The sequence below is a fragment of the Diabrotica undecimpunctata genome, chromosome 9 (assembly GCF_040954645.1).
Source record: "Diabrotica undecimpunctata isolate CICGRU chromosome 9, icDiaUnde3, whole genome shotgun sequence".
Classification (NCBI taxonomy): Eukaryota; Metazoa; Arthropoda; class Insecta; order Coleoptera; family Chrysomelidae; genus Diabrotica; species Diabrotica undecimpunctata.
The window spans coordinates 108,621,300-108,641,248 of NC_092811.1; the positions used below are offsets into that span (position 1 = coordinate 108,621,300).

Sequence of the window (19,949 nt, forward strand, 5' to 3'; positions counted from 1 at the left end):
AAAGGAGTATTGACCGAAGCCCGACACCATTGAAAGTTTTTTTTTTCGAGATTGTATAAAAATTTCAGGGGTATTCATTTCCTGTGAAAAGCTATGAAACTAAATTATTTTGCCTTAGAGAAAAATATAAAGGTGCCTTTAACCGTTATTATGGTTGGCTACATTTATTTACAGATGCTTCCACATTATCTTCCTTTCTTTTTCGTTTTCTTTCCATTTAAAAGACACTATGATCGCGGTAGTTCTTAAGTTCGAGTGTGTTCGCCTATGGTGCCAAATGATGTGTTCAATTTCCACTAAATTAATAATATATACTTTAGTTCTTCAGGCCTAGAAGGTCTATGGTTTGGTTTACTATTATTTTCCATTTCTTTTTGCTACTTTATTTTTCTAATTTGGAATTTTAAGTTCTATGTCTGTCTTTTTGAACATCCTTCTTACACCTGGTTTTCGGCCTACCTTTTTTCTTCTTTCCTCCTATTCCTGCAGTTAGTATTCTTTTTGGTAGTCTGGTGTTTGGCATCCTTTGAATATGTCCCAACCATCTCAGTTTTTGTGATTTTATGATACCTACGATATTTGGTTCTCCATACATCTTCGTTGGTTCTATATTTAATCTTTTTATCTAGATTCCATTCCATAGCTTTCCTCCAAATATTTTCCTGTGGATTTTTTCCCACACTTACGACTTGTTCAGATTTGTTCATCGTCCATTCTTTACTAGTATATAATGATATAGGTCTTATCACTGTCCTATATTTTCTTATCTTAGCCCTTCTAGATATGTTTTTACTTCATAGTAACTTGTTTAGAGCTAAGATACAACGATTACCAGCCACATGGTCTCCTGGTGAATGTTACTCCTAGATACTGTAATCTTTCTACTTCTTCGAATTTATATATTTTTCCTTCTGTGATTATTGCCGGGTATTGTCCTTGCATGTAATCTCGTTTTGTTCATTGAGTATATTTTTTACTAATTCCCATTTCACGTAGTGTCTTTTCTATTTCCTGATCTCGGTTATTTAGGCTTTTTATGTTCCACGTCGCCACTCTCATTATATTTTTCGTTTTCCAGTTCGTCGTCCTTTTTCTCGCCTTTGACGTTAGCATAAAATGGGAGAAAAGGAAATAAGGATAATATGCTATGCCGACGACGTCATAATAACAGCCGAAAATGAAGATGACCTACAAAGATTAATTAACGAATTCGAAAATACGGCGCTCATATACAACATGGAGATCTTAACAGAGAAAACTAAAACGATAGTGATATCAGCGGAACCGAGGCGATGTAAACTAGTCGTAAATAACAAAATAATAGAACAAGTGATGGAAACTGAATACTTAGGAATAAAACTGTCAAGCTACAGAAAAGTGGAAGAAAAAGTACAAAAACAAGTGAACATGGCAAACAGAGCAGCAGTATGTTTCAACAATACAATCTGGAGAAACAAATACCTCACAACGGAAACGAAAACCAGGATATATAAATCAACAATAAGACCGATAATGGCGTACACAGCGGAAACAAGAGCAGATACGGCGAAAACACAAAGACTACTGGAAACAACAGAAATGAAAGTCTTACGAAAAATAACAAACCAAACTCTAAGAGACAGAGTAAGAAGTGAGGAAATACGAGCGAGATGTAGTATAGAGAAAATAAACGCGTGGACCAGAAGAAGAAAAGTGGAATGGAATCAACACATCGAAAGAATGACAGAAAATAGAATAGTACGAATAGCAAGAGACAAATCGCCAAATGGAAGAAGATCATTGGGACGACCGAGGAAAAGATGGTCAGACAACGACAATTGAGGCTAAAAACCGAAGTAGAACAGGCATAAGACCTATTTATAAAGTAGGAAGAAGAAGACGTAGTATCTTTATATTTCTAGTATATTTCTTTCCGTTTTACTCAGTCAAAAGTTTGTTTAAAGTCGATGAATAGGGCCACTATACATTTCTCATATTCGAAGCTTTCTGCCTGTATTTTGCTCTTCTCCTATGTCGTTATTTATCTATTATCTATTTTTTTGTGATATCCTTTTTGATATTTTATACGTACTGGCAACATTTAGTATCGCTAGTTATCTGTAATTATGACATAAACTTTTGTCGCCTTTTTTTGTGAATTGGGCACAATGTGGCTTCGGTCCTTTCTTTTGATATGTTTTCTTGTTCCCATATTTCTTTAAGTAACTTTTCCAAATGCTTAATTAGTATTGGTCCTTCATATTTGAACATTTCAGCTCTTACTTCATCCTTTCCTGGACTCTTATTTTTCTTTAGTTTCTCTATTATTTCTTTGATATCTTTTTCATTAGGCAGTCTTTCCTCTGTACGTTCTTAATCGGTTTAATTTTTCAGATATTTCATTTAAAAGCTCTTCATGAAAAAAAAATTACGGGATGTACCCTTTCAAAAAAATAATAACACATAGAAAAAAATAATAAAAATGAGAAATATTTCCTTTTTTATATTGACCACCAAACGGAAATATTCAGCACAGTTATTGTCTGCTGTTGCAGGATACAAAACAGGTAAAAACTTACACTGAATTGTGGGCTTGTCTATACCCACTACAATTTAAGATGACCTATTCTGCAATAAATTAATCTTTACTTTTGATTTACCTCGTACTATTTTATTGACTATATACTGTCACTACTACTACTGCTCAAAAATACAAGTGATCTCCAAAGATAAAAATGTTTTCAAACACTTTATCAAACAGAACAATCGCCCATACAGTGAAAAGCCTGTAACGATCAGCGGAAAGCTGACCGCTCTCCTCGTTCGTTGATCATACAAAAGGTGACTTTTGGAAGAAAAATTCATTTTCACGATTAGTATTTTAAACAAATACTTAAAGTATGTTTTCGCGTTTGAAATGCTACATCGTAATTCTTAAAACGATAAATGAGAACTTATGAGATATACAGAAAAACTATTTTTTTTCTTATTCTTTTTCTTTTTCGTTATAAGGAATTCTGCTTGTTTATTGGTGGATTAATACCTATATGGAAGTTTGTCACTTCATCTTTTGCGCGGGCGTCCGATACTTCTGCCGATTGGTGACTTATCTCTTGCGATTTTGACGACACGGGTCTCCTCCATTCTGCTTATGTGGTTATTCCATTCTTTTTTTCTATTTTGTGTCCATTCATTTATACACTGTACTACATTTTCTTCTAATGTATTTATTTCTCTTCCGATCTCTCAGCGTATTTCCTGAAATTCTTCTCAGTACTCTCATTTCTACCGTTTCCAGTAGCCTTCGTGATGTGGCTGTGTAGGGTCTTGTTTCTGAGGCATATGTCATTATTGGTCTTACACTGGCTTTATAAATTCTTGACTTCATCTCAGTGTTAATGTGTTTGTTTTGCCATATAGTGTTATTAAGGCATCCTGCCAGTCCATTTGCTTTTTGTACTTGATATCTCACTTCTTTGTTCAGGTTTCCATAGCTAGACAGTGTTATTCCCAGGTATTTTATTTCCATTACTTGTTCAATACTGATGCCATCAATTTCTATTTTACACGTTACATCTTACGTTACATCTAATGTAAATCGTTATAAGCGAAAAGTCGTAATAACCGTGTTCGTTATAGAGGGAGTATACTGTATTATTATTCTAAATAAATGGTAGTCCACCAACATATCAAAATGTTTACATATACATCATACACTTCTTAAATTTTCTGTAAAATTAAAAATTTTTAAAAATTTGTTTTGTTTCGAAATTTTTCTGTTTTAATTTTAGAGAATATGTAATTCTTTTTTCTTATAGGATTGCCAAGTCCCTGTCCCTTTTTCCTATTTAGTTTTACTAGTAGTATTCATTTGTATTTTTTTTGACAACAACAAAGATTTTTGCTGCCTATTTCCGGCCCAGGACGCTGTGTTTGGTGTTTAGTCATAAAACTTTTAATGCATCTTTGACTCATTTACAATCAAATCATAAAAAATATTATTACAGTATTACAGTTCCTTCTACACAAAAGACTTTTTAAATGTAAATTTTAAGATTATTATGCGATATATAATATTTATGGACTTCTTCCGATCTTAAGCCATTTTAATTTATTACTATTGTGCTTTTAAATTCAAAAGGTGCAACTAATGAGATCGGGAAGAACTTTGATGTTAAGTTATAATAGATTATAAAACTTATTTTTCCACTTTTACAAAATAAAATTAGTTTGATGTTTACGCACAGAAATATAATAAAGTATTAAAAATAACCTTTAAAGCAATGTTGACGACTATTTATAAATTAACATAAAGAGATCATAAAGGCATTAAATATGACCGGAATTTGTTACTACCTAAGTATATATTTTCTTTATTGCTTGTTGCGCCACCTTGTTGAAACAATTGCCTGTGCAGTGCATCGGCAAATTTCGGCAAATGTAATAATGTTCTCTCTGTAACTCTCTTGGTTAACAGTAACTGGATGCTCGTTCTTATCTTTAACAAAATAAGGACTAATAATCACATCTCCAGACACAGCACACCCAAATTGTGACTCGTTCCTGTTCACTGTGAAGTAATTTCTCTACAATGTCATCTGGGCGTTCAAAACCAAGAATTCGAGTTTGTCTATTGACATAACCATTCAGGTGAATAACTTTCGTCCGAAAACCATAGATTTTTTTGAAAAATTGGGATCTTATATATGGGATCGTATACTAGACTCAATACTCCTCCATCTCAGTCCAGGACGCCGCCTGACTAACCTGACTAACTTTAGTGCAGAATTCGTTCTTCGTACTCCCATTGATAGTTCCCGAGGTACTTTAAAATGCCCTCTCGTCGCCGAGTCTACGCCGAACGCCTACCTGCTAAACCAGACCCTCCTCTGTCATCCAGCGATCCGGAAGCGGAATGGCCGCTGTATGGCCGGCATCGCTTCCGAAGCACTACCTTTATTCATTCTCCATTCATACACATCTACACTCTATTCATCAGCAACGAGGCACCCTGTCTCGTTCCAGGTAGCGCGTAGAAGACACTCATCGCTCCTAGTTCGGCATCATTCCCAGATGGGCATTTCCTCCTTCCCCACAGTCTAACTCATACAGTGTGACCCACTTTTCTAGCTTCACCTTTCAGCATCATTCACTCTTACCTTTAGCGTTGGTCCAGCTGTCTTTCTTCCTCTTCCTTTTTCTTGATCACTGCACGGATATAGCTGTGTATGTTAGTCCAACCTAATTTATTTTCAATCATTCTCTCAATCATTTGTCTCACTGTAACAAAATGCACACCTATCTCTCTCTCCATTCTGTTCCTTTCCACTATCCATCTGCTGCAATCTAATATCGTATGTGTCACAGTGTCCGAGTATCTACAGTATAGGTATTCATCTGTATCAGCGCCTTTCCGATCCTATAGAGGTAGGCCCTAAAACACCCGTGTCCTGTGAGTAGCTGCGTCAGGAAATAATCCAGTCGCCTGTGGCTACAGTCCACCAAATCTCTTATGTTCGGGATTAGCATTTTCGTCCACTGTGCCTCATCTTCCGTGTTGTTTCATTCTTCTTGCCATCTTTCAACTGACCTTTACCTTTCCTGTCTTCTCTCGGCCATAGTAAGGTTTGGGCCTCATCTTTCATAAAGCTCTTTTCTTTCCACCGCCAAAACATGCAACGGAACACATCCAGTCATGGTCCATAAGGCTGCTGCAGACACAGTCCTGTAGGCGCATGCCACTCGCAGCAGACTTGTTCTGTCCACTCGTGTCATGAGACTCCTGTAGGCCGTTATCTCTACCGCCTCGCTCCAGACTGGTGCCGCGTAGAGGACGATCGACTGTACATCACCGTGTAAGACCCTCTTTCAGATTTGGGTCCTCCAATGTTCGGCATCACCCTCCCCAACGCAGCCGCACTATTCGCAGCCTTCCGAACCACCTCCCGCACGTGCTCCCTCCATTTTCCATTCTGGTGCAATGTCACTCCTAGATACTTTACTTGTTTCTTGGGTGTTAGACATGCTCCCGCACATTTTAATTCAATATTTTGCCTGTTCCTTGTCCCCTTCAGAATGATGGCTTTCGGCTTCTCTGTGTTGCGGTTTTCGCAAGTTTAAGTCCGTGCTGCGTCATCCATTTCTTTACGACGACGCCAGCGTTTCGAACCCGGTATTTGAGATCTGGCTCATCTTGAGCCACTACCAGTACAGCGAGGTCATCAGCGAATGCGAAGGGGGTTGTACCCTCTCTGTATTCACAGTGCATAACTTCGTCATATGCCAGATTCCATAGCGTCGGGCCCAAGACAAATCCCTGGGGTACCCCGGCCGTCACTTTCACGATCGTGCCCTTTGTCACCATAATACTTCTCTTCATTACCTTCATATTGCCTTCATTACCGCGTTCCACTGCAACGTATTGAATGCATCCTTAATATTAAACAACATCAGGGACGCCCAGCGATGTTCATCCCCTCTGTTGCGCAATGCTTCGAGTACACTCATGATTGCATGAATCGTGCTTTTCCCTTTACAAAAACCAAATTGCCTCCGAGATAAATCACCAGACCTCTCAATCATGTCGTTTATGCGTACTCGCAGCATCCTTTTATACAGCTTACTGATGCATGAAAGAAGACAGATGGGGCGATACTTTTCCCTAGCTTTGAAAAGCAATATTAACGATGTCCTCCAAGGCTCAGGAAAGGTGTGTGCTTCCAGCAGTGCATTCATGTGTTCCAGAAGCCACGCAGGTTTCACCCGTCCTAGACCCTTCACCGCCTCAGGTGGTATCTGACTTAGTCCGGGTGACCTACAAGTCTTCAGTGAACCCAATGCTTCGATAAGTTCATCCATGGTAAAGGGTACAGCCCGCTCAGCTCCTTCATTCCTTCATACACCATGACATCTGCCGTCCGGAAAGAGCTCTCTTGTTACCTCAAGCTTCTTGTCCATAGGCATTTCGTAAGTAGAATATGCATGGAACTTCTTCATGACGATCTTGTATCCTTGTCCTCATCCAGCTTTTCACACAACTCTTTCCAGTGCCTTCTTTTTTATGTACGGATTTTCCTGTACAGTTCCCTCTTCCTCGATCTCCTCGATGACCTCAGGGTTGATTCCTGCTCTACCTCTTGCTCTTGTTAACTTTTTTCTCATTGCTATACATACATTTCTTAGTGCCTCGATGTTCGCATTCCACCAATATGGCATCCTGTTGACATCTTGGCTACCAATCTTGCTTCCTAGACAACACACGCGTTCAACTTAGCCACTAGGAACATGTGTGTACCATTGTACAGTGGGACCCATATGTCCGAAGATCAAACCGCTCACATTTTGTTATGAAGTGGTACCTAGATCTCGCTGACTGAAAATCCTTTCTCCTCTGAAAATACCCTCGTCCCAGGACATCAGATCACCACCATCTTAACCGCTACCACCAGTGATTTCAAAGAGCTAAAGAATACCTGTAACGCTACGGACAACCAACAACACGTCCTGAAGAGGCTCAAAAAGGACTTATTAAACACAACAACGCAAAACGTCGCAATCACTTCGAAATATTACAAAGAGGCAGAAAAATGATAAGTAAGTTGAAAAATGAAAGAAGTAGGTTGACATTTACTGCCGCACATCTTTTATATTGTCGTCACAGTGTAGACGAAACGCAGGAAAAACTAATTTCAGACCGGGGCTAATAAACGCCGAATATACAAGAGTGAAATAATTCCAGGTCATGACCTAAAACCCCGAGTACATTCTACCGTTGCAATTAAAACAGTGATTTAATGAATGCAATGTAATTTAAAACTTTTTCTGGAACTTACTTTCTGAAAAAAAGTCTGTACATTCCTGATTGATGTAATACATTTTTTAAAACTGTTACTAAAAATGTTAATGACTTTAAAAGTTACTTTAGCTTCTTTAAGTTCAAATATATGCCGATTCTTTAAGTTACTCCAAATTTAGAAACTCCAGAAATATAATTAGACTCGCACATATACACTTTCAAAATAAACCTGAAGTGAGTCAAAGTGGTCGAAAGACGACGACAATTGCTATTTTTACCTCGATCATTAGCAATTGTTTTCTTTTAATCGAAACGATAAATATACCTCAATCGAATATTTATTTTTTTTTGTTTTGTGATTTACAGCATCCGAACCCGCCGAAGCTCCCGTATTTGTCACCCCATTGTCTAATGTCATGGCGAGAGCAGGTCAAAAGATAAAATTGGAATGTGAGGTTTCTGGATTACCCCCTCCAACTTTGACGTGGTCACACAACGGAAAGGCGGTCAAAGAAACACGCGAGATCAAGGTAAGAGGCTTACTATACTCCCTTACTTTTAACCATTAACCACTACTTTACAATACCTATTAGGATTTTATCACTTAAGAAGTGAATAGTGGGTGTTCATCCGTAGCAGTACCTTTTCGACCGTGTTTTTGAATCTGTGACTAATATTTTTTTTGGCAAAGTGTATCTCAAGTCGGATCTTATGCATTTTAAAATAGTGCAGTTTATTTTTAAAAGTCCTTGCTGCATATTAAATTATGTTCTTTTGATTCAAAACCAGATTTCATTCTGCTTTTTGGTGTCCTGTTTGTTCAGTATGTGTAAGAAGGGTAGATGCTTTTAATTAATAAAATGATTGATTTCTCGTAAAGGGTAAGTAATACTTCTCAAACAAAAATTTTTAAATAGTTTTTCCTTCAAAACAAAATAAAAATTTGTATATGTTCCTCATTAATTTATATATTTATCAGTTTTATTGGATAAGTTCTTCCTCTTGTGATGCTTAGTCTTTAGGAACATATGAAAATATTTATATATATATATATATATATATATATATATACTGGCAAAAACAAACCAATTTTAATTATTTAATTATTTATTGATACGCACAGCAGGCCGTTAAGACCTAGAGTACTAGGTAAACTTAAACTTAAGTACATATATACAAAATTCTTAACTACTCTGAAGGACCTCTGATGAACAATATCTGATGAACAATATTTCTCGATTCACTTCTGTTTTGTGCTTTATTTTTCCAGACCCTACCTCTTCTTCTGGGACCGATTAGTTTCTTGGTCATAACTAGTTTAGGCAATCTGTTCGGTGTCATTCTTCCTACATGTCCAAACCATCCGATCCTTTGCGACTTGACGAACTTGGTGATGATAGGTTCTTTGTACAAAACCATTATTTCTTTGTTGATTCTTCTCTCCCATCCGTCTTCTATCTTCCTTCCTCCGAATATGCCTCTCAATATTTTCCTTTCCTATCTTTTTAGAGCACCTTCTTCCTTCTTCTTTAATATCCATGCCTTACAGGCATATTTTACTGTGGGTCTAATTACTGTTTTATATATTCGGAATTTGCCTTCTCTAAAAACGTATTTTAAATTCATCTGGACTCTCTGGACTGAACTATCAAATTTTTATTCCCTTTTACTATTCGGGCATCGAGCTCCCATTTCTCTTTTCCATTTTCAACGAATTGTTTTAAATACCAGCCTTTTAAAGCCATAACTTTTACCACTTACAAACCTCACACTAAAATCTTCTGTTTTTTCTTCATTCCCTCCCATGATCATATATTTGGTTTTGTCTTCATTTAGCTCCAATCCGAACTTCTGTGCTTCTTCAATAATTTTCTTCACCACTTTTCTATGTATTGCTGGAGTTTTTCTATTGAGTTTCTTTAACCATACTATATTCACTCTTTTGAAGAGTACAGTTTTGTACTCCTAACAATATAATCTCCTAGCATTCTACTTACGTGTCCAAGCCATCTTAGTCTTTGAACTTTCGCAATGTTTGAAATTTTTTGTTGTCCATATATTTGCAGTGTTTCGTTTTTCTTCTCCAAATATGCTTATCTTTTCGTAAGTATCTTTCGCTCCCATCTGTCTAGCTTCAGTTCTATTTTTTGCTTAACATAAAGATCTCGCTACCATAAAGCACTGTTGGTCGGATAACCGTTGTATATATTCTTCTTTTTGCTCGTCTGGATATTTTCTTTGATCTCAGTATCTTATTTAGAGTTCCAGCACTTTTACTACATTTAGCCATTATTTTTTCGATTTCTAGAGTCTCTTCATTTCTATTTGTTAACGTTACTCCCCAATAATCGAACTGTTCAACTATCTTAAAGTTATACTCCTTATCGGGGGCAGATCCTTTCCAAAGTTGTCCTAAATGTTTATTATTTTTGCTCATCTCCATATACTTTGTTTTCTCTTCATTTACTTCTATCCCATACTTCATGGATGTTCCCTCGATTCTTTTAAAAATTTCTCTTAATTCTGTTGGTCTTTCGTTATCAGAACGTCCGCATATGCTACGCAGTGATATCTGTGGTGGTAGATTGAGTCTTTAGTGTTTATACTGTTTTTTCTTAAAATTCTTTCCAAAATTAGATTAAAAAATACAGTAGACAGGAGGTCACCTTGTCGTAGGCCTCTAGTGATGTTAAAGCTGTCAGAGACATGACCTTCCATCATAATTTTACTTTTGGTTTCATTCAAAAGGGATTTAGTTAATCGTATTATTTTATCCGAAAAGTAAAAATATTTTAATGTATCGATCAATTTATGTCTAATTTTTGCGTCATATGTTTGTCGAAAATCAATTAACAATATGTGTAGTGACAGATTGAATTTGTATTAACTAGCCAGGATCTGTTTAATTGTAAAAATTTGGTCTATTACTGATCTGTCTACTCTAAAACCAGCTTGATATTTACCCAGGTTTTCTTTATTGTCGGCATTAATTCTATTTCTGATAGATATAGCTAGAACTTTATACGTTGTGTCTTGTAATGCTATATCCCTGTAGTCTTTACTTTCCGTAACATTTCTTTTTTTGTATCTCGGGCATAGCAGGGCTTCTGTCCAGTGTTTTGGTATTTGCTCTTTGGTCCCTACTTTACGTATTCCCTCTGTGATTTCTTTCTGTAGGCTTTGGCCACCTTCCTTTAGGAACTTTGCTATGATGCCACTTTCATCTAGTGCTTTATTATTTTTTCAACTCTTTATGTTTATTATTTCTCCTTTTGTTGATATTTTATCATTGTTATTCCGGTTTATTGTTTCTTCCAGCTGCTGTATTTGAAGATATTATTCTTCATCGGTGTTTAGTACACTTTTAAAATATCTGGCCCATCTGCACAGTTTTTCATCTTTTCCTTCTACTAAATGTCCGTCCTCATCTTTATAATATTTCGATGGGGTTTTATATTGTCTTTATTCTCTTTTTATTTCTTGGTACAACTTCCTGACTTCTTCTTCAATATTATTTAATTTTCTTCCTGGTACAACCTTTTCGTTGTTCTGTACATTTGCTTTGCTTTCTTATCTTTTCAGTATATAATTATCTATTGTTCAAATTATTCTTCCTTATGCTATTGATTCTGGCTTTATTCCTTTCCTCAATCGCTCGTTTACAATCATTATCATACTAATAACTTTGTCTTCTTTAAGAGGGTTTTGCTAGTGCTAACTCGACTGCTTTTGAATCGTTTCTTTGAGTCGTTCCCACCTACTGTCTATGTCTTGTGCTACTTCCTATCCCAATAGTTTTCCCTCTACTTTTTCGTTGAATTTTTTCCTAATTTCTTCGTTTGGCAATAATATACCACGATATCGTTTTACCTGCTGGCTATTCCTCCTAGTATATGTAGGCATCATTTGTTTCATTTTTACTTTTACCAGGAGGTGGTCTGAATTTGCAACCTGCTCTTTATAACTTCTACTGTCTTTCGGGCTTCATATGTGTCGCATCAATTAATATATGGTCTATCTGATGAATTGATTGACCATCTTGTGATTTCCAAGTACCTTTATGAATCCCCTGATGGTCAAAATATGTGTGCTTATAAGAGGCACATTATTTTCAAAATCAAATTCAAACAATCTTGTGCCGTTTAGATTGCGGTCTCTGTGTTTGCTCTTTCCGCCGCTCATAATCCCTATGAACATCCAGCCATATACGTAGGGGATTTCAACAGCCACCATAAGATGTGGAAATACTCAGACACTGACAGAAATGGCACGTCCCTTGTGGAATGGGCAGAGGAACATGGTGCCCACCTTCTATTCGACGCCAAAGATAGATGCACTTTCAGATCTGCGGCCTGGAGGAGAGAATATAACCCTGATCTCTGTTTTGTTACCATTGACAACAAAGGCCAACCGCTAGCAGCATCACGAAGGGTTATGCCTGACTTTCCACGTAGTCAACATCGCCCCGTCCTAATCAAGATCGGTATCAGCATTCCCATTATAAGATCGTTCCCACGCCCCAGATGGAACTTCAAGAAAGCTAACTGGTCTGCTTTCACCAGTAACCTTGACAAATACCTAGGATGGATTCCACCAAAGAGCCAGAACAACGGGAGACTAACAGGAGCAATAATCACCTCAGCAAAAGCGACAATCCCTAGAGGATACCGCAAAGAATATATCCCTGGTTGGACAGAACAGAGCGAAAAACTGTATAAAGAATATTGCGAAGATGGAAAGCAGGACATTGCAGACGAACTACTCCACAGCATTGATGCTGCCAGGCGTCAAAAATAGACCCAGACAGTAGAAAACCTAGACTTTCAGAAGTCAAGTCGACAAGCTTGGTCCCTACTGCGGAAACTCGGAAGTAGCAACCCACCCGTTCGCCAAACCAACCTAGTAACTCCAGACCAAATATCTACGCACATAGTGTCAACCTCTAGGGCACCTCAAAATCGTTTACATACAATTAAAGTTAAAAAAGACCTCAAAACCGTAAAATCTAGTCTTGCACACTCAACAGAATATTCCAACCTATTTACGCATGAAGAAATGTCGCAAGCCCTAAATGAAATGAAAACAGGAAAAGCGCCGGGTTTCGATGCCATTCACGCTGAGTTCCTCAAACATAGCAGCAGATTCACTAGGCAATGGCTCGCAGAATTCTTTTGTGACATACTTCAAACGGGAAACGTCCCCCACCAACTCAAAAATGCAAAAATCGTCGCCATTTTAAAACCAGGGAAAAGTAATAATTCACCGAAAAACTATCGCTCCATTGCACTCTTAAGTATGGTGTACAAATTTTTCGAAAGACTGTTGTATAATAGAATCAGCAAAACCATATTCCAACACTTACCAGTGGAACAGGCAGGATTTCGGCCAAACCGCAGCTGCACAGACCAGGTACTCGCCCTGACCAATTATGTGGAATCAAACTTTCAAAAGAAATTAAAAACAACCGATGTCTTCATCGATCTATCTGCTGCTTACGACACTGTGTGGCGACAAGGGGTAATATATAAACTAATGCGAATAATCCCATGCAGAAAGACCACTGAGGTTATTAACGCCATGCTATCCAACAGATGTTTTAAAGTTATATTGGGAGACAAGACTAGTACCCAAAGAAAACTGAATAATGGACATGCCAGAAACCACATCAAAAAAGTTTGGATACGCAGACGACTGGACGCTTGGGGCAAGTCATAAAGAATTCGAGGTCACTGAACGCATTCTAACAAACTATTTAAATGCCCTAGGGAATTATTTCCGCAAATGGAGATTGCAACCCAATCCAACTAAGATAGAAGTGTCCTGCTTCCATTTGAACAACAAGATGGCGAACTATCAACCTCAAATCCATTTTGAGGATAGACTCCTTAACTATAATAAACACCCAAAATACTTAGGTGTTACACTTGACAGAACGCTAAACTTTAAAGAGCATCTTACTAAGACTGCTGCAAAACTCCGAACTCGTAATAACATCCTGCAAAAGCTCTGCGGCACTACATGAGGCTCCTCAGCACCCACACTTAGATCGACAGCATTAGGACTGGTATACCCCGTAGCGGAATACTGTGCACCAGTATGGATAAACAGTCCACATACTCACCGTGTTGATGTCCAACTCAACCAAGCCATGCGAACTATATCGGGCACAATCAAGGCCACGCCCACTTACTGGTTACCAGCTTTGAGTCATATAGCTCCACCACCCATCCGCCGGGATGCCCTTGTCAGAGAATTTACAAAAATCAATACTGATCCTGAGCTCCGCTCCCATGTCGGAACTTCCGCCAGAGACATAAATAGGCTCCGTTCAAGACACCCGCCTCTAAAAACAGCAAAAAGGCTAGTAGATCAAAACTTTAATGCAACTAAACGGTGGAGAGAACAATGGGAGAATAACGCAGCACCAGCTAACTGGAACATGCCATGTATTACAAGCAAACCTGAGGGCTTCAACCAACCGAGACGAATTTGGACCACACTCAATAGAATAAGGACGAACTGTGGCAGATATTCCGACTCACTTTTAAAATGGGGAAAAATACAATCACCAAATTGCGACTGCGGCGGCGAAAGGCAAAAAGTAAAACACATGGTGGAGGAATGCCCGATTAGATCCTATAACGGCAACCCTTCGGATTTCCTGGCTGCTACAAAAGAGTCAATCGAATATATTTATAATCTAGATGTTTGTTTGTAGAATAATATTTTTGTATTTTCTGTTTTTTGTAATTTATATAATTTATATATATGTATATATATGAACCTGTGATGTAGCCATACGCTAAATAAATAAATAAATCTTTCCGCCGGTTTTGTGTCTGTTAACATCCTCCTTACCAACTTTTGTGTTAAAATCTCCTACAATTATAGCATACGATGGTATTTCGTGCAACAGTTTTTTCACGTTGTTCATAATAGTAGTTTTTCATCATCCTTATCTTCTATAAGGACATGTACATTTGTAAATGTTATTTTTCTATACTTTTCCCTTATTCTTAACTAACATAATCTGCTTTTTATTGGCTCAAAGTCAAAAACAAAAAAACCCTACCCCAAATAGTCTTTCATTGTCTTTACTTTTGAAAAATATGTAGTTCTTAATCTCTGTGCAAAAAATTCCCTTTTGTTTGGTTTCTTGGATATCTAAAATATCTATATCGTACTTTTCCAGGGTATTTGCTAAATTATTAAATGCGGCTATTTCAAATGTTCCTTTAACATTCCATTATACAATTAAAATTCTATGTCGTGCCTAACGAAATAGCCCATCTCCGATACGTCATAATTCTTAGAAGGATAAATCTAGAAAACGTAAGAATTGGCATTTCAATAGCGCCCGTCTTTCGATGCGGTTTCGATGAGACAAATTAGAGGTGGGGTTACCCCAGAATATCTCACTACAATACATTTAGCTACCAAAAAACCAGTTCCAAGCATTCTGTCTTTTCCTCCACTTTTAAAGAGCATCAAATCTTCTATTTCAGTTAATTCCGACTTTAAGAAGACTTATTATAGACTTATTATTAAGTCTATAATAATTTTTGTTTCTTTTTTGTTTATAATAAATGAGATTCCGAATACATGATTGGTCTTTTGACAGCTGTAATAGATCTCGCATTCTCTCTTTTTGATAATTAATTGGCCAGTGCATCTTACTTCTTGCACAGCACAGCAGTCATATGTGCTTTATATTGAGTTACTATTTCAATTAATTTCCAGATTCATAAAGTTTCCGCACACTCCACATGTATATTTTTAAATCTTTGTCTTTATTTCGTAATATTTATGTTATAATTTGGTAATGAATAAGAGAAACTTTTTGTAAAGACCCATACAAAACATTGCATATTTTTTATATTGTTACAATACTATTGTTTACTTATTTTTGACAATGTCAAACCATAAATGCTAACTTTCGATGGATCTATTCAATTGTTTATATGTGAACACTTTCTTTTACAGTTGCAACAGGAAGGCAACAAGGCCACTTTACTAGTTTTGGAAGCCTTCCCGAAAGATGCCGGCACCTACTCAGTAAGTGCCAAAAACATCGCCGGTGAAGCAACTAGTTCAAGCAGCGTTTCCGTCAAAGGCCGTCTTCCTACCGAAACATCAGACTCTGAGATAGCAAGCGATATGGAGCCAATCAAACCGTCTATTCAACTTCCTTTGACCAATACGACAGCGAAAGAAGGAAGTAGGGTACGACTGGATTGTGTTATAGTTGGACAACCTGAACCAGAAGTCATCTGGTATGTATAAAAACGAAACTAAAATATATTGATAAAGTAATTATATTGTATCAATCTGTTATCTGTAATATTTATAGAAGGCATGTTAATTTTGTTTTCTATATTAATACCTGCTATTCTCTGTTTGTGTATTTTTAGAAATAAGTGTCTCAATCTTCTGTTATTTGACAATTTAAATAATAGGAGCTACTGCTACTATTTCTAAACATAGTGCAAACACAATGAGCGATGTAGTAGCAGATGCTAACCTTCTATTTAGAAAATCGGAGCAGAAAATATAAAGCCACATGCTAAATAGTCTATTTAATGTCAAAATTACCATATCAGTAAAAAAAGAACTAGATTCGTAATAAAACAGCAATTGGATATAGGTCAACTCAAATATCTGCTAAACGGAAACTAACTGTGAGAAACTTGAGATACTACGACAAACAGTTCATTAGAGATAGAATGGGAACGATAATCACAGAAAATAACGATTATACTGCAGAAGTAAGAGTCAGAATTGAAAAAGCACGTGCCAACTTCGTGAAAATGAAAAAGATTTTATGCCGCAAAGATCTGACATTGGCCCTCAGAATAAGGCTAATTAAATGGTATGTACACAGTGTACTCTACTAAGGAGCTGAATCATGGACATTAAACCGGAATACAATAAGACGTAACGCGTTTGAAATGTGGACATTTAGAAGATTGTTAAGGATTCCATGGGTAGATAGAGTCACGAATACAAAAGTGTTAAGGAGAATAGACAGAGAGAGAGAGGGAATGGAAAATACAATAAAAAAAAGGAAATTGCAATATCTTGAGACTCATAATTCAAGGAAAAGTAGAGGGTAGGAGAAGCATATGAAGAAAACGCGTTTCCTGGTTGAAGAACCTGAGAGAGTGGTTTGGTTGCAGCTCAAGGCAATTGTTCAGAGCAGCTGCCTCGAAGGTCAGAATAGCCATGATGATTGCCAAACTTCGTCGCGAAGATGGCACTTAAAGAAGAAGAAGAGATAGAATTTACGTAAGTAAATTTATGTAAGTTCTTTCTACACGATTGTAAAAGATTTGGGATGCAAATAGAAGAAAACTAAAGATAATCGACGTTTACTAATTTAGACAATATTAAATACTAGAGAAGTGAAGATAAGCTAATTGTATATGTTGATGAAACATCATGTACATGCAGGATACTCTAGGACCTCTAGCAAGGAAGCCCTTAGGCCCACGCAGACTGCAGACTTTTTATCGGCTGATAGTTTGATCGGTTTCTTAATCAGTACGGATATGCGCACATTACGCCGATTCAGTATCGGCATGTAAAGCAGTTTGATGGGCTTCCCGATTACGTTAAAACTAATATGTCGGCCAACTACCGGTCAACAGTTTAATCAGTGTTGACTAAATACGATTGTTTATCGTCCAATAGTTCAGTTCGCACTAGCTTTGGCGTCTGAGACTAGTGCCGTGTGAATATTTTTACAATAAAACAGCATCGCCCAATTTACAATCGTTGATTGTAGAAACCATAAGCTCCAGTATAAATATACATTTAAAAACTCCAGGGGGCACAAATCTATGTTTGATTTTATAGTCACTAATAGAAAAATCCACCCAAAGCAGATTCTAGATATCCGAAAACTTTAAACTCAGCAGACGCAGGGAGTGAACACAAACTAGTACATACTAGTAAAAATAAGAATTAAAATAACACCAAAACATTTTCTACAGCAAATCACCGAGCAAAAATTCAATGTAGAATCACTGTGGAGCGACTCTATAAGAGAAATGTACCTAAGGAAGCTAGCACAGAAGATACAGCTGAAACATATTTACGAAATTGAAGATATAAACGCGAACTGGGAGAAAATTAAAAACAGCATTGAAGAAGCGGCAACAAAAGCTCTAGGAAAACGCAAAGTCATACTGAACAAAAGAAGCAACAACAATACACCATGGTTCAGAAAAGAAATAACAGAAAAATGTAAAGAGAAACGAGAGGCCTGTACGAAGTACACAACATCAAATACTCCAGAATTCCGAGACACCTATAAAAGAATAACAGAGAAGAAGAAATAAAACAAAGCAGTTGGTAAAAAGAACAAAAAATGAACACTGGGAACAGTTTACAAAAAGGAAGGAAAGCGACTTCTACGGTACACAAAAACAAATATGGAGATTCATAAAAAACCAATGGAAAGAAATGACAGAATTGAAGGAATACAATAACATACCAGCAAACGAATGGATAAGATACCTGACGAAACTGTATAAAAATCGGTTTTTACGAAGTAAAGATAGCCATAAATTCACTTAAAAATAGAATGTACCGGAATCAGACGGAATAACCAACGAGCTTCTAGAACAAGGAGGAGAAAGTATAACTCTAGAGATGACAAAACTTATATAAAAACTAATCTTGCACTGCAAGTTACCAGACGCATGGAGAAACAGCATAATTCAAGAAAGGAGATAAATAAGACCCCAACAATTATAGAGGTATAAATCTACTGAACACCGTACTTAAGTTTACCACAAAAGTCCTAACCAACAAAATCAATAAAATAACAACTTTATCAGATAAAAAACAAGGATTCAGATCCGGAAGATCCTGCGTAGACGCCATATTTGTACTAAGACAAATCACAGAAAAGGCCATCGAGTACAATAAACCAGCATATCTATGTTTTATACACCTGACAAAGGCTTTCGATAGCATCCAAATCGAAGACGTCTTACACCTACTGCATAAAAGAAACATACCAATCAATATTATACAATCCATCGAAAACATCTACTTGCATAATCGAATACAGGCAAAGATAAACGGAAAACTAACACAGTGTATACCAGTACAAAGCGGAGTCAGAAAGGGTTAGGGAGGAGACTCGTTAAGTCCACTTCTCTTTAATATAATAATGGACGAAATAATACAAGCAGTACGTAAAGGTCATGGTTACAGAATGGGGAACATAGAGATCCAAATATTACGTTCAGAAGAACGAGGAAACAGAAGACGAGCTCCAAAGATTAACACACATCTTCAACACAACGGCCAAGAAATACAATATGATATTATTGGCAAAAAGAAAAACAAATGTGTGACAACATCTAAATACCCACTACGATGTAAAATCGAAATTGATGGGAAAATAATAAAGCAGGAAGCAAGATATAATAGGGATAAATGGGAATAGATATAACTAGTTACGGAGATGTTGAAGAAGAAGTACGACAACAAAGCTTAAAAGCAAGTAAAGCGGCGGGATCTCTTAATGGCACAATCTGGAAAAACAAACACCTAAGACCAGACACAAAAACGAGAATCTTTAAAGCAGCACTTAGACCTATATTAACATACACGGCGGAGACAAGACCTGACACATCTAAAACGAGACGACTACGAAAAACAACAAAGATGAAAATACTTCGATGAATATCAGGGAAAAGTCTGTTGGATAGGGAGAGATGCGAAAACATAAGAAGAACATGCAATATAGAAGACATAAAAGGATGGGTGACAAAACGGAAACAGGAGTGGAACGAACACATTAGTAGAATGGCAGAGGATAGGATAGTACGAATAGCACGAAATAAGTAACCAAATTGAGAAGTATTGGCAGACCAAGAAAAAGATGGTGCGCTGATTTAAACAATTTAGGAGGCTAATATTGAAGAAGAAACAGGCTTGAAAGCCTACATACAAGAAGGAAGAAGAAGAAGAAGATTGTAGAAACGTCTGTGGTAAAGTTAATAGAAGAAGTCTAGCAAAGACCAGAGCTTTATAAAAAAAGTTTAAATCTCAATCTCTCCTCCACAAGTATCTTCTTCTTCTTAAAGTGCCTATCCGTTCCGGATGTTGGCGATCATCACGGCTAATAGGCTTGAAAGCCTACATACAAGAAGGAAGAAGA

At 37.0% G+C, this 19,949-nt stretch overlaps 1 protein-coding gene across 1 annotated transcript in view; it reads left to right on the forward strand.

Annotated features, from left to right (window-relative positions):
* The window catches only part of LOC140451278 (uncharacterized), an 862,244-nt gene that overhangs the window by 487,293 nt on the left and 355,002 nt on the right, over window positions 1–19,949 (forward strand). The window contains 2 exon segments of the mRNA XM_072545021.1: window positions 8,141–8,304; window positions 15,758–16,047. Of these exon segments, the coding sequence (XP_072401122.1) occupies window positions 8,141–8,304; window positions 15,758–16,047 (454 nt within the window).